The sequence below is a fragment of the Giraffa tippelskirchi genome, chromosome 6, assembly GCF_054371585.1.
Source record: "Giraffa tippelskirchi isolate mGirTip1 chromosome 6, T2T-mGirTip1v1.2.pri, whole genome shotgun sequence".
Lineage (NCBI taxonomy): Eukaryota > Metazoa > Chordata > Mammalia > Artiodactyla > Giraffidae > Giraffa > Giraffa tippelskirchi.
This window is the reverse complement of record NC_137280.1, coordinates 70481279-70495756: the sequence shown is the minus strand read 5'-3', so window position 1 is coordinate 70495756 and position 14478 is coordinate 70481279. Positions and strand designations below refer to the sequence as shown.

General features: G+C 40.4%; 1 protein-coding gene across 21 annotated transcripts in view; it reads right to left on the bottom strand.

The window, feature by feature from the left end:
• KHDRBS3 (KH RNA binding domain containing, signal transduction associated 3) overlaps nt 1–14478 on the bottom strand; it is a 153162-nt gene that overhangs the window by 52493 nt on the left and 86191 nt on the right. For all 21 annotated transcript variants that reach the window (XR_014057615.1, XR_014057613.1, XR_014057608.1 and 18 more), the window contains one exon: nt 11527–11666. Coding sequence is in view for 11 of the 21 variants with exons in the window: in XM_081504025.1 (XP_081360151.1) it covers nt 11527–11666 (140 nt within the window). In the remaining 10 variants the exon portion in view is untranslated. The remainder of the gene's footprint in view (nt 1–11526; nt 11667–14478) is intronic.

Sequence of the window (14478 nt, the reverse complement as noted above, 5' to 3'; positions counted from 1 at the left end):
CCTAAAGAAAAGAACTTCAATCATTTAGGCACCTAGTCCAGTGATAATAAATATGGTAACGTCAAAGAAGCCCCAGCATCAGTTTCTGTTTGGGACCCAGAACAGGAAGCTAACGTCCGGGGAGGCTGCATCCCCTGGACTTCTCCATCACGCCCCATCAGAGTCTCAGCTAGTGCTCACTCCAACACTGCAACCCGGGCCTTAGTGGCTCATCTGTGGACAAGAAAAGAGAGCTCCACAGGGATCTTAAGGCTGTCAGAGAACACACAGTCGGCAAACCCAGGACCAAGATATACACCAGATTCCATGACAGAGGGAATAAAATGGACTTTCTCAAATAACATATCTACTACATAGGACGGAAAGTATAGTTCTTAAGTGAAATAAATATATATTTTCTGAAATAGAATGCAACATATTCATGTATTTCTAACATAAAATATGAGACTTCAAGTCAAGAGAAGAAGGAAGGAGGCAGCTAAAACCTGAGCAAGTGTGCAAGTCCTATGAAGAAATGAGGGCAGACGTTTGGCTCCACTGGAAAATATAGGCCCATCCTGGCCCACCTCCTGTGGACAACGTCCTGCAAACAAAGAGAACCAAGCAGCTGACAGCTGACATGGCTGCCTATACACCAGTTCTCTCCTTCTCCTTTAGTTTGACTGGGACGGTAAATACACAGCTCAAAATGCAAATTCCACAAACAACAGAGAAAATTAACGAAACAAAAAGCCGGCTCTTTGAAAGGATCAATAAAATTAATAAACCTCTAGACAGGCTAAACAAGGAAAAACAACAATATCAGAAATGAAAGAGGGGGTCACACTACTGATCTCAAGGACATTAAAGACAAAAACAGGAAGATTATGAACAACTCTAGGCCCACATATTTGTTAACTTAGATGAACTGGACTAATTCCTTGAAATACACAAATGACCAAATCTCACAAGAAGAGAATTAAATAATTTTATGTTTATTAAAGAAATTTGATTGATAATAATCTTTCAAAAAAGAAAGCATCAGACCTAGAGGATTCACTGGTGAAACCTATCAAATATTGAGAAGAAATGATATCAGTCTTCAACATTCTCTAACAGGAAGTAAAATCAGAGGGAACCTCTCCCAACACATTCCCTGCGGCTGGTCCCTGGAAATGCCTCCTGAAAATTACTTCTGCATTACGAGCTGTGCCTGGCCTGGGCCACCAGGGAAGACAGAAGTGACTGGCCCCAACTTGGCCTTTAGCCCTCATGGGGACCTGTCACAGGAGGTGTCTCCCAAGATTTTTTTCCTAAGTCCACCTGTGGGAGCCATGACTGGCCAAGGTGTTGGGGGACAGAGAGGCTGAGAAGGATGACAGGGCTGAGCTAGGTGGTCTCTGACCTCCCTAGGAAGAGATCTGTGGTCCAAGGAGAAACAAAAGACATTAAAGATATTATAAAATGGAAATAAAAACTTATAAATCAGTATCTCCCAAGAACAAAGATGCAAAAATTCTTGAAAATAGAAGCAAATTGAATTTAATAATGTATTAAACACATCACGACCAAGCAAGATTTATTCCAAGTATGTAAGCCTGCTTCAACTGGTAGCTCAGCTGGTAAAGAATCTCCCTGCAATGCGGGAGACCTGGGTTCAGTCCCTGGGTTGCGAAGATCCCCTGGAGAAGGGAATGGCTACCCAGTTTAGTATTCTGGCCTGGAGAATTCCATGGACTGTATAGTCCATGGGGTCACAAAAAGCTGGACACCACTGAGTGACTTTCACTTGAAGGTTGCTTCAACATTAATGAGAATCAATGTGATCCATCCATTGCACCAAGAAGGCTTAAGAAGAAAATTCTTAAGATCATATAAAGCAGAGGCAGCATTCAATGAAATACAAGGTCATTCATTCATGATTAAAAAATCTCAGCAAATGGAGATATATTCACTAAGATTAAAAAAGAACATCTACAAAAAACCTACAACTAATAACACATCAAATGGTGAGAGACTAAATGCTTCCTCTTAAGATTAGGAAGAAGGCATGGATGTCCAGCCTTACCATTCCTATTGTACTAGAAGTCCTACCTAACTCAATGAGGCACAAAAAGGAAATAACACTTTCAAGATTGTGGAGGAAGAAACAAAACTTTGTTTGCAGGTGACATCATTTCTCTGTAAAAGTTTCCAAAGAACCAACCAGATTAAGATAAAAAATGCAACTATACAAGCAAACAGTAAACCAGAACTAATAAGCACATGAAACACGGTCTTGGAATACAAAGTTCGTAAGTCAACTGCTTTCCTATAAACTGCAATGAATAACTGAAATTTTGATAAATGGCTAACAGTAAGCCATGCAAATAGTATGTTTCCATGGTATGATATAATAAAAATAGCAATTTACCCTGTGGTTTTTGTTCCCCAAACTAATAAGCCTGGGCTAATCTGAAAAATATTAGACAAATCCAAAACAAGGAACACCTTACAAAGAACCTGATTGGTACTCCTCAATACTGTCAAAATCATAAAAAAAAAAAAAGCAACATATATGACTTTTACCTTTAGGGAACTTATATATATATATATATATATATATATATATATATATATATATATATATATATAATATTTTAAAATACTAGGCCATAAAAATTGGTGCAGTAAAACTGGTGGTCAAGAATGAGGATGCTGGATTCAGATCTGAATGCAATTCCTGACTGTAGTTATTTAACTCTGCCCTCCAGTTAACATTCAAACTCATCAAGGGTCTGAACTTCCCAAAACAGTTTCCTCAACTGTGGGAACTCTTTTCTTGGTGTTGTGGGAAAGGAAAAATGGCACAGGGCACATACAGTATTTAGCACATATCCTACTCATAACAACTTAAACAAATTTCAATCTCTCTGAACTGTATTGACAGACATCATATCTTTAGTCTTACCTATCTTTTTATCTCCATTATATATCTAGAAAAATCTTCAATGTAATTAGAGGATAGTTTCTACTTCTGGTACATCTGACTCATTTGTGCTATGTCAGTCATTCTGTGTATAATCAAACTAATTAAGGCTCCTGCTTCTTTATCTCATATCCACCCATCATCCAAAGCACTATATCAATCACAAAATATTCAATATTTTTGACTGTATAAATTCATGTTTTTTAAATTGAAAACATAAATTTATATTTAAGAACCTCACAATTCTTTCCCATCAGCATTGACACTGTTAGGCTATGGGCCCACTGAGTACTGGAATCACACTAAAGAACCTGTTACAGAGTTTCAGACGAGTCATTTGATACATGTAGCTCGGGACCCTTATCTACAAAAGACACTTTGAAGATTCATCTCTAAGAGTCTGAAACCCCATGGGAAGGGTGTGAAGCAGCACAGCCTTAGTGCTGTACGAGTCGCTTGGCGAGGGAAGTCATGACGGTGGCACAGCCAGCACGCACATCTTGCTGCACTGCCGTGCGCTCACCCAACGCTGCAGATCGAGCTCAGGGCAGAGCTAACCAGCAGGATTGACAACATGGGGTGAGAGCAGAAAATGTGTCTGTGAGATGAGATTTATAACGATAATCAATGGGGACTCATGTATTTTTTACTTGAAAAGTTGCTTCAAATTGATAGGACTGGGTGCTGCACTGCTCAGAACAGGGATAATAGAAAAGCAGAAATCTAACGCATCTGAGTACACGGTTTCATAAGCTGGCAAATGTGTGTGATTGTAATGGTTCTGTGTGTTTGCATTTTTCAGCACGGTGATCTTGATTTCTGGTTTTGAAAGTCAGATACGAAAATAATCGAAACAAGTTTTTTTCCATGGGAACCGTGCTTTGAATGAATACAAAAAGTTATTGATCCATTAGGAACTAATTATTTAGTTTATATGTTAGTAAGAGGTTTTAGGATATGATGAAAAAGCCCGTGCTTTGGGTTCCAACACACTCAGACTCACTACTCAGATTTAGTCCTGTTATCACTGGGCTACTGAGTCTGGGTTTTCCATCCACTGATCCAGTAAATAAGATTCAGCTCTCGTGGAATAGTTGTGAGGGTTACAACTGTATCAAGTGCCCAAGCAAAAACAGGCACTCAGGAAGTGGTGATCACTATGTGGATTCTGTCCTCAACACTGTCCTTCTGGCTGCTGACCGAAGAGTGAGGAGAGAGAGATGGCAGAAGGTACAGCTTGCATTAGGTCTCATCTGACATGTTCGGCGCAGCACATTTATGTACCTTCTATACATTTAGCAGCAGTAATGCAGTGTGGTAGAACAAGAGTATAAATGTATATCACAGTGTTTGGCTTTTGTATATATATTTTATGAGAAGCAAAAGTACAGAATAAAACAGTGAATTTAGTGAATTAGCTCAAGCCAGCTCCAGCATTATTAGCTGGGTGAGGCCTGGGCCTCAGGAAGAGAAGGGCCTACAGCTGATCATAGTGTGGGTCTGTGGATCTAGTCAAGGTCTAGCCGGTGTCACAGTAAGAAAAACCCTTGCTGAGACCCATCCTGGGATATCAGCCTTGACTCAGTAATGACCTGAGGGTTACTTTACTTTCCCACAGAATCCCTGACACGTGTGACAGCTTTTCTTCACCTCTGATGGTGTGTGCTTCTAAGAGTCAAGTGTAATCACTGAGATTTTTTTTTCTTGTCAGATATTGAGAAGGGAATGAGAGGCCAGACAGAAGGGACAGGTAAATGCAGCCTAAGGTCTCAATCCCTCAGAACAAACGTAAGAAACTGTCAGGGCGAGGGAAACTGGAGTTCTGAAGAGAGGACTGGGGCAGCTCTCACCCGAGCGCCTCTGCAGATCCTGACACGTAGGGCTGGGCCTGCTTCTCCTCTCACACTATACTGTGCACCCACAGCACCTGGGCCTGGTCTCAGGGAAATGTCTACATCAGGAGGTCTAGGCTGGGACTGAGACTGCATGTCCAGCAAACTCGCAAGTGCTGCTGTGGGTGGCTTGGTTCCAGAGGTTACAGACCTGTTATGAAACCTGCTGGCTATCTCTCTTCTTTCCCCTGTGATTCATCTGATAGGGACAGAGTGAAGGGACAAAATAAGTGATTAAACAGTGAATCCCACTAGGTGATTCTAAGTATCCATAGAAAAAATATGGGAGACTCCTGTAAGTTAACGATTTCCCAAGAAAACAGGTTTGCTTAACCACAAAACCAAGCAGGCTTGCTTAGCAACAAAACCATGCAACAAAAACATGAGACACGTCTGCAAATTATGAAACAATGGTGGTATGAGCCCCACACCCTGCCCATGAGCTCAGTAAGTTAGTGATCCTTAGGACATGCTCTCTGCACACATAAACAATAATTTGTGGACCCAGCTTGACCATATAGGGACAAGAAAACTCTCCTGCTCAACTGATGATGGAGAAGAAACTGCAATAAGTATCTGTGCTACAGGACTTCAATTTTTAGTGAGGGGTCATTCTGAGTAATCAGAAAAGGAATTATACCATAGTCTAAGTTTCAATCGGACAGTTAAAAAAAATTAAGTAGGATTTGGATTACTGTGTGCTCAATGTTCTGTCCCCATTTCACTGATGAAGAAACTAGGCTTAGTGAGGGAAGTCCCCTGAGACCACCCACTAGGAAGGGCCCAGGTGACTGATTCTCCTGTAGCCACAGCCCAATTCCAGGCATATGGAGCCATTTTCCCTGCTTTCCAACCCTGGCCCCTCTGTGCAGATGACTTCCCTTCTTCCTGAGTGTGTCAATGCTCACGCTCCCCATTTTCATTTCTATTTCACTTGACTCTTCCTCATACCCCTCGTCCTCTTTTCAGCCAGTCTGCCATCACTACATGCTTCTGACTTTTCTTCTTATGCTCCCTGAACGGCCGGACAATGACTCGGTCACCATCTCTGCAACTTCACTTCCTGTCACAGAAAGAGCTCGGGAAATGTGTGACATTAAATGACCTAACACCAGAAATTGACTTCATGTTCAAAGAGGAAAAAAATTGATTAAACTTTTGAAGAGCCAGGGTGCTCTGGTGCTGTGACCAGGAGAACCATGCTCCGTTCCAGGCTGGCATTTACAAGACAAATTCTAGTTGGAAGTTTTCTCATTGTTTGCCACGTTATTTGCCTCAGTGTCTTCCCAAAACCTACTAAGGCGATTTTAAAAGAAACCACAGGTTTTTCTCCTGTCCTTCCTTAATCAACTCTAGCATGGCTGTACTAACTCAGAGAGCACGAGGGAGGAAAGGCAGTGGATGCTGAGGACAGAGGGATCGTTCCAGTCTTACGGCAAGACAAGCAGAGAAACTCATTTCCAGGGAAGTCCTCCAGCCTCTGCCTGCAGTGAGGAGCACGTATGTCCTCATCACTGCCTGGGATTCAAGGACATGGACAGTAGACACAGAGTTGGAAGGAAGGGGTGAGATAGTTCTGACAGGTCAAGTGGTACAAGGTCCTCAGAAGGCAAATCCAGGAGGGAATCAAACAATTTATATACCATCCCAAATTAACGGGTTTTTTTCCAACTGTAAACTTATAATTTAGTAGAAAAAGAAATATATTATCATTTTTCCTATTCCAGCCTTTCCTTAATAATAAAAAAGGACTTTTTAATATAGATTGGTAGATTAATGTAAATCATATCATATGCTGGTGAAATATTTATGGCCCGTATATTAACTATTCAGTTTTCCCGATAACATTTCTCATAACTTCACCTACTGTGGAGAAAAATATATCATTTTCTGTCATTAAAACAATCTTCAGCATCTATGATATTATTCATAATCCATTTTAAAAAGAGAATAGGTACCACGTGAAGGTTAGTGTTGATGTGAAAATGAGGGTGACCCCGTCCCGTCTGATACTGTGGTTGAGACGTTACGTGTTGCCCACTAGGCAAAGTGACTGTGGCTAGTATTTATCAGCAGCTGCTGAGGTGCCAGCCGTAGGAAAAGACAATATCATTAATACCAGTGGGGCATGATCTAATGTTAAGACAACAAATGATCACCATACGCTGACAGTTCACACAGGGTCTGGAAGCTGGAGATCTCTGTGGTGGCCCCATGAGAGTTTAAACTCTTCATGGCAGCCTGTGAGTGTGCTGCAGGGTCCTGCACTGGGCACATAGGCTGGCAAGTGCAGTCAGAAGATCTAACCTAAGACTGCCATCCAAGAAGAGAAGAGAGAAGGGTAAGACAAAATACGTGAAGAAACCATAGCTGAAATTTCCCCCATTTGATAAAAGGTCTTGAGTTGATAAGGTCAGCCTCATGTCCTAAGTTGAAACAAACCCACTACATGTAGCACCTAACACTGGCGAATGTGTATTTACTACCTAGAGAGACAGGCTGTATTCACTTTTTTCCCCTGCTGTCTCTGGTAACAAATGCAAGGAGATAATACTGCCTGCTACTCAGGGGAAGGCCCAGAGCGGTCAGAGATAAGGCCAGCGGAAAAGCTACACAGAACCAGCCGGCTGTTCTGCAAGCGGAAGGAAGGGAGCATCCTTGAGGGCTCAGATCTGTCTCGCCCAGACCATCTGCCCAGACCATCCAGGCAGCAGCAAAACAAGGGGTAGAAACCCTGTGGAGAAAAACATAAAACTAAACAGAAGTTTGCCTGGAGTGGCGTCAATCCTAATTTCCCTGACACTTCTCTGATGGAGTCTGTGCGAGGACTCAGGTGACGTATTACAGTCGGCACAGGGTAGATTGGGAAAAAAAGCAACTTGCTTATCTCCTAGTAAGAAAGGAGTAAGTTTAGCCCTCTCATTTGAAACTGAATGAAAAGGTTTTATCAAAATACGTATTACGCCCTATGGCAGGATTTAATTTTAGATCATTTATATCTTTTAGCAGAAAGGTATCCTAAAGTGAGAACAGTGGGGAACATGCAAGAAGATTCCAGGAATGACTTGCTCCACTGAAACATTCCCCAGTGGTGCCATCCACGTGACCAGTCCCAACAGGCGAATCCCACAGTTAATCAGTCACATGGCAGACAAGAACTACACTAACAATACTGTAAATGTCAACACTCCATCAGAAGAGCCTAAAGAATTTGCAAACATACTGAATTCACTTGACATTTATTTCCTGAGTGAGTCCTATATGCCATGTATTAGAGACACAAGGTCCTTTAAGGTTTTACATTATACTAAGGAGTCACCAATGAAAATGTGAACAAGTCAGAAAGGTAAATTCAGTTTGATAAATGCTGTTACATAACCAAGAAGGGTGTGTGGACTGGCTTCTGGGCTACAGGGTGGCCCTTTCAAACAAGGAGATGGCAAAGGCTTCTCGGAAAGGTGCCTGTGTGTGCTGAGAGCAAGGTGCTGAGGGGCGGGCAGGCGACTGCAGACAGGTCTTCCGAGGAGGAGGAGGGAAGGCCAGGGACATGGAGAGAGACTGGGCTGGCCAGTCTGAGGAATAGAAAGGAGACCAGTCTGGCTGGAATGCAGAATGAAAAAGGTGATCAAAGAAAAATAGATTTAAGGATAATTTTAGAGCTAAAATCAAAATGACTTCCAAGAGGTTGGGTGTGGTGAAGATCGACCTAGGACCTTCCAACAGTCCTAGGACTAGAAAGTGCAAGGATGCAGTAAGTACATTTGTCTTTCATTTTATGACTGTTTTTAGCCATTTAGACATCGTGAATTCTATAACTGTATTTTCCTCAGCTTTGGCCACTAGAAAGGTCAAAGCATAATCTGAAGACCAATTTTGCCAACCAACACGCATCTTTTTGTGTATTAATCAATCTCACTCTAGGATTTTTGTAATTTTCTACCCTAATACTATCTGTATCAATTAACTTTTATTCTGTTAGATGAATATTAACTTACAGCAAGTTACCATATGATCTGATGAGGAAAAGTAGTAAAAATACAAATTTCTCATTGTAGTTTATACTAATTGTGCTATAATTAAAATATAACAAAAGTGACAGAATGAAATTTCTATGGAAAAACAGTAAGGGAAAAATGGGTGGAAGAAAAAAAAAAAAGATTCTGGATGAAAACAGAAGGGGAGGATCAAAGAGAGGGAGAGGCAGGTTTCTGGAACCAGACTGCCCGCATTCCCCCCAGGTTTCCTGCCCGCCGTCCTCATTCGTGACATGGTGACCAGCAGAACAGCACCCGCCTCACAGGGCTATTCGTGAGGCTTAACCTAGTCAATCTCTGTAATATGCTCAGGAAGTAGTCAGCAGTGGGCGCACTGTGACTGTTTGTTGAAGTAAGTTGGGGTGTACAGACAAGTAGGATTTAAACAGGTGAGAGGCGGAGAGAGGACTGCACATGCAGGAACAATGTGAACAAAGGTCTGGAAGCGGGGAGCACACACTTCAACCCAGTGGTGGGGCTAGGTGCTAAACACAGGAAATCTGGCAAAGCAATGAATAAAGACCAGTCGGGAGATAGGTCTTAAGAACAGTACGTAAGGGCACTGTTTGCCTCTTAGAGGAACATGAATTTAATCCTGTTTAACAAGAGTGTCTGGAAGATGTGGTCCCATGGAAGCCCACAGTCCCATGGAGGGAGGAAGACAGCGTCCAGAAGTCCCCTCATGAAGCTGTTCAGTCAGCACAACCAGCCATGATGCCACACACTAAACCACGGGCTCTGACCTGTGAACTGAACAGCAGTTCTATCCAAGAACATAAACCACCAAGGCAACGGAAAAGCTTAAAACGGTAAGCAATGCATATGTTGTCATCAAGAATAATTTTTCATCTGGGTGGATGAAGGGGTTTCTCTAGACATTACACTCCCCGAACAGAAAGTTTCTGCCTTCTTGCCTGTTCATAAGGTAACATTGTCTACTTAACTGGAAACATGACAACCAGATTAGAACTTATCCTCAGTAAAAATGACAGGTCTGCTGCGGGGACAGAGCACCCCCTAAACCGGTGGCCCCGCCCATGCTCTGCGCTCTCCCTCGGAGGGTAAAACGGGCCTTGGCAGGTGTGACCTTCCAGCTGGGCTCTAAATACAGGCACACGCTCCCCCACGTGAGGTGGGCCAATGGCGCTGAGCAAGACAAGGGGAAGAAGAGAGAGCAGATACGGCCTCAAGGCAAGGACCGCCCACAGGCCCAGAAGCTGGAAGGGTCAAGAAAAGGGTTCCCACTACCCCTTCCAGGGGGAGAGTTGTCAACACCCAGACTGTGACCTCCGTTAGCTGACTACAAACATCTAGCCTCCAGAGCTGTGACCAATTTCTATTGCTTAAAGCCACCAAATTGGTAGTAATTCACTGCAACAGCCACAGGAAACTAATATAGCAAATATGTAATTTTTTATGATTTCAAGTAAATTATTTAACATTAGGAGAAATGGAAATGAAAGAGATTTACCATTTACTGAACAGCTGCATAAATTATTTCATTAAATCATCTGCAGCAATCCTATTATTATTAGCCTATTTTATAAAGAAAACCCACCTGGTGCCATGCCCAGGTCTGTGTTTATTTTACACTGCAATAACACCTGTCTGTAACTGCTCTGACAGTGTGCTGATCTGTAACACCCACCAGGGGAACTGACTTGTTATTCCCCCAAATGCACTTGGTTATATGGAATACGCCTATTTAAAATTATTTTATGCAAAACTACCTGAAAAAATACATGTAGTCACTAGTAAAAAAAAAAAAAAATCTGTGTGACTAATTTCCACTGGGTTCTTTCAAGGGCAAAAATTCAAAAATTAAAAATAATTCTCAAATAGGTTTGAGAGTCATATCTCAATTTACAGTTTGCTTCAACTGACTTATAATTCATTAAAACATTTTTCATGTTTAAAAGGGTCATGAATCATTAGTCCAAGACAAAAACAAAGTTTCAGTGTGCTTGGACGAGATCCAAAGTATCAGATACCACAGAGCACCTACATGAAATAAAAAGAGAACAGGTATGGGGATATTTACCTAGTACCTGACACTGCTCACCACTGTTCAGTATCTGGCACTGAACTAGCTTGATACCATCTGCACTCAAAAGGAAACACAAGTTTCCACAATGTCCATTTGTGCATCAAAGCTATCGTTTACATTTAAAAGAATTGAGGGATTAATAACATGAGACTGATTAAATAAACTTATCTACATTCATTAGCTAGCAAGTGGTACAGGTCATATATAAGCCCAGGAATGTGCATGCTCAGTTGTATCTGACTCTTCACGACCCCACTTTAGCCTATCAGGGTCCTATGTTCATGGGAATTTTCCAATGTTCCTATGTTTTCCAATTTTTCCTATGTTCATGGGATTTTTCCACTGGAGTGGGTTGCCATTTCCTCCATCTGGGGATCTTCCTGATCCAGGGATTGAACCCATGCCTCCTGCTACCAGGGAAGCCCAAGAATACTGCAGTCCAAATGAATACTCTTAATATGATACTATATTACCTGAAAGCATTCCCACAGGCTTTGTACCAACACACTGGTAGACCTGCTTACCTGTTAATAAAGAAAACAGGAAAACTGTTGCCGCGATACCCCATTCTAACAACAACAAGGCGAGTCAATTAATCACACCTACCTGGTTATTGCTGGGGTTGGTACACCTCTTGTACGTAAGGTAGGTTTCCCTCGAACCACTGGGACATCGGCATTTTCGGAACCACCATTCAAATATGTTAATTCCTGGAGCTGTGCCTGCCTGATTTCATCATTATAGTCCTACATAAAAGACAGAAGAGAGCAAAGCATTCAGGACAAGAAGCAAACAATTTTTAACAGAAAAAGTGTATGAAAAATAGTTAAAATTCATAAAATAAGATTTGAGTCTCTTGAAATGAAAATATATCAATGAAGAGATATGAAGTCAATGTTGTGAAGTGAAAAATCCAAACAGTATTTTTCTCCTAAACTAAAATTTTCTACGGTCAGCCATAATTCCTTCTCTTGGGCATACTTTCCAAGTGAATTATTAATAATAAAATTAAAATATCATGTAACTGATATATGGGCATTACTATTTACAACTCAATCAACTTGTAGTTACTAAGCATAAATGATGTGCCAACTAACAAAACCCAGAGGAACACACATGGTTCCTGCAGCCAAGGACTCTCAGTCTGACAGGAGAAAGGAGGAAGACAAAGAAGCAACACAGCAGCTTTATTGAAACTAAGAACGACATGCACACACTCTCTTTGTACATATCCATTTGGATATTGTTCAAGTAGCAAAATTCGGCATTTCCAAAACTGAATACATTATCTTATTCTTGAAAACCTACTCTTACATTATTTTTGAAATACTTAACTCAGAAACTTTGGGAGTTATCCTTGATTTCTCTCCTTTCCTTAATATCCCCAACTTCATTCAATAATTGTCAAGAAAGACATGTAATAAATACAAGTGTGGTCTGTTTCACAATCAAAAGAAAGTTCAGATCTATATGATCAAACAGGAAGGCCATCTAACTCAGCCATGAACAGTTAAGAGTAGATTCGCTACAAGAAATGTCATCTAAGGGTGAGTGAACCAGTGAGCCAGAAGAAATGCTGTAAAGTATTCTAGACAGAGGGGAAAGTATATTTTAAAATCCAAAGTAAAAGTGTGTCCAGGGAACTGAAAGAAGTGCTATATGGGTAAACTACAAGAGACAGTCTGGAGTGGAGGAGTGGTCTTCAAAGTGAAAAGGAAAGCAGAAACCAAATCAAGTAAAGACTTAAGTTATTTTAAATATAACATCAAATGCCTGGAAATCATGGTGCTAAAAAGTATTTAATTTAAGAAAGTGAGCTGCATATTCGGGTTTATATTTTGAAAATGTTATGAACAACTGTGTGTCCAAAAGTTAGATAACTTAGATGACATGGACAAATGCCAAGAAAGACACACAACCATCAAAACTGACTGAGAAGAAAGAGAAAATATGAACAGATAGTAACAAGTAAAGAGACTAAATTAGTACTTAAAAAAAAACTCCTGCAAAGAAAAGCTTAAGCCTGCAGCTGCAGGGCTTCACTGGAGAATTCCACAAACAATTAAAAAAGAATTAATGTGATCCTTCACAAACTTCCAAAAACTAAAGAGAAGGAGACATCTCACTGATTCTGTTAAGTATTGTTGCCCTGATACCAAAACCAAAGACATTACAAGAAATCTGCAGAAAAGTGTTCTTAGGAATATAGATGCAACAGCTCTTGAAAAAGTGTTAAGAAGTCAAATCCAGCAGCATGAACAACAAAAAAAGGAAATATACACAAGAACTGAGCAGAACTTATATCAGGGTTGCAAGCTTGGTTTAACCCATGTGAAAATCAATTAACATAATACCATAATGATAGAATAAAGGACAAAAATCATATGGTAATTTTAATATACAGAGAAAAAATTTGACAGAAGAATCCAACATACTTTCATTATAGAAATATCCAACAAACTAAGAAAACCCATAGCTAACACCATATTTAATGGTAAAAGACTGAAAGTGTCAGCCTAAGTCCAGGAACAAGACAGGATATATAATTCTGCCACTTTTGATTAATGGTATTCAGATTGGAAGAGAAGAAACAAAATAATTTCTCTTTACAGATGGCATAATCCTATATACAGAAAATCACAAAGAATCCACAAAAACATTATTAGAGCCAATAAAACAGTTTACTATAGTTGCAGGATACAAAAATCAGTTGTATTTCTTTGCACTAACAATGAGCATCATAAGAATAAAAAAAAAGTAGCATCAAAAAAAATAGCATACTTAGAAGTAAATTAACAAAATAAAGGTAAGATCTGTACACTGAAAAGTACAAAATAATATTGGACTACACTTTAAAAACTCTAAGTAAAAGGAAAGATATCCCATGTTCATGGATAAGAGGCCCTAACATTGCTTTTATGGCAATAACTTCCCCCCCACCACACACACACACACAAATGATTTACAGACTCAAGGAAATCCCTATTAAAATCCCAGCTGGCCTCTTGCAGCAATAGACAAGCTGATCCTAAAATTTACATGGAAATCCAAAGAATCTAGGATAACCAGAACTATCTAAAGGAAGAACAAAGTTGGAGGACTGTATCCTCCCATTTCAAAAATTACAGTAAAGCTATAGTAATCGCGACAGTATGATACTGACTTAAATAACAGACATAAAGATCAATGAAATAGAACTGAGAACAAAGATATCAAGTACAGTCAATTGATTCTCCAATAGTCTCCAACAAATGGTGCTGCAACACTGAATATCCACATCAAAAAAATAAGGTGGGCCCTCTACTTTTTGCCACAAAAACTGCAGATGTTCTAACTTAGATTATGTTGATGGTTGCAGAACTATGGAATATACTAAAAACCACTGAATCATATATTTTATATGAGTAGATTTTATGCTATGTGATTTATATCTGAAAAAAGATAATAAAAGGGGGGGGGAACATTGGAGGCAGAAACATTAGGTGGAAGTAAGTTAAGAAATCCCAGGATGTTGTAAAGATGACCTGGAGTAGGGAGGGACGTGGCAGGAAGGGTGGG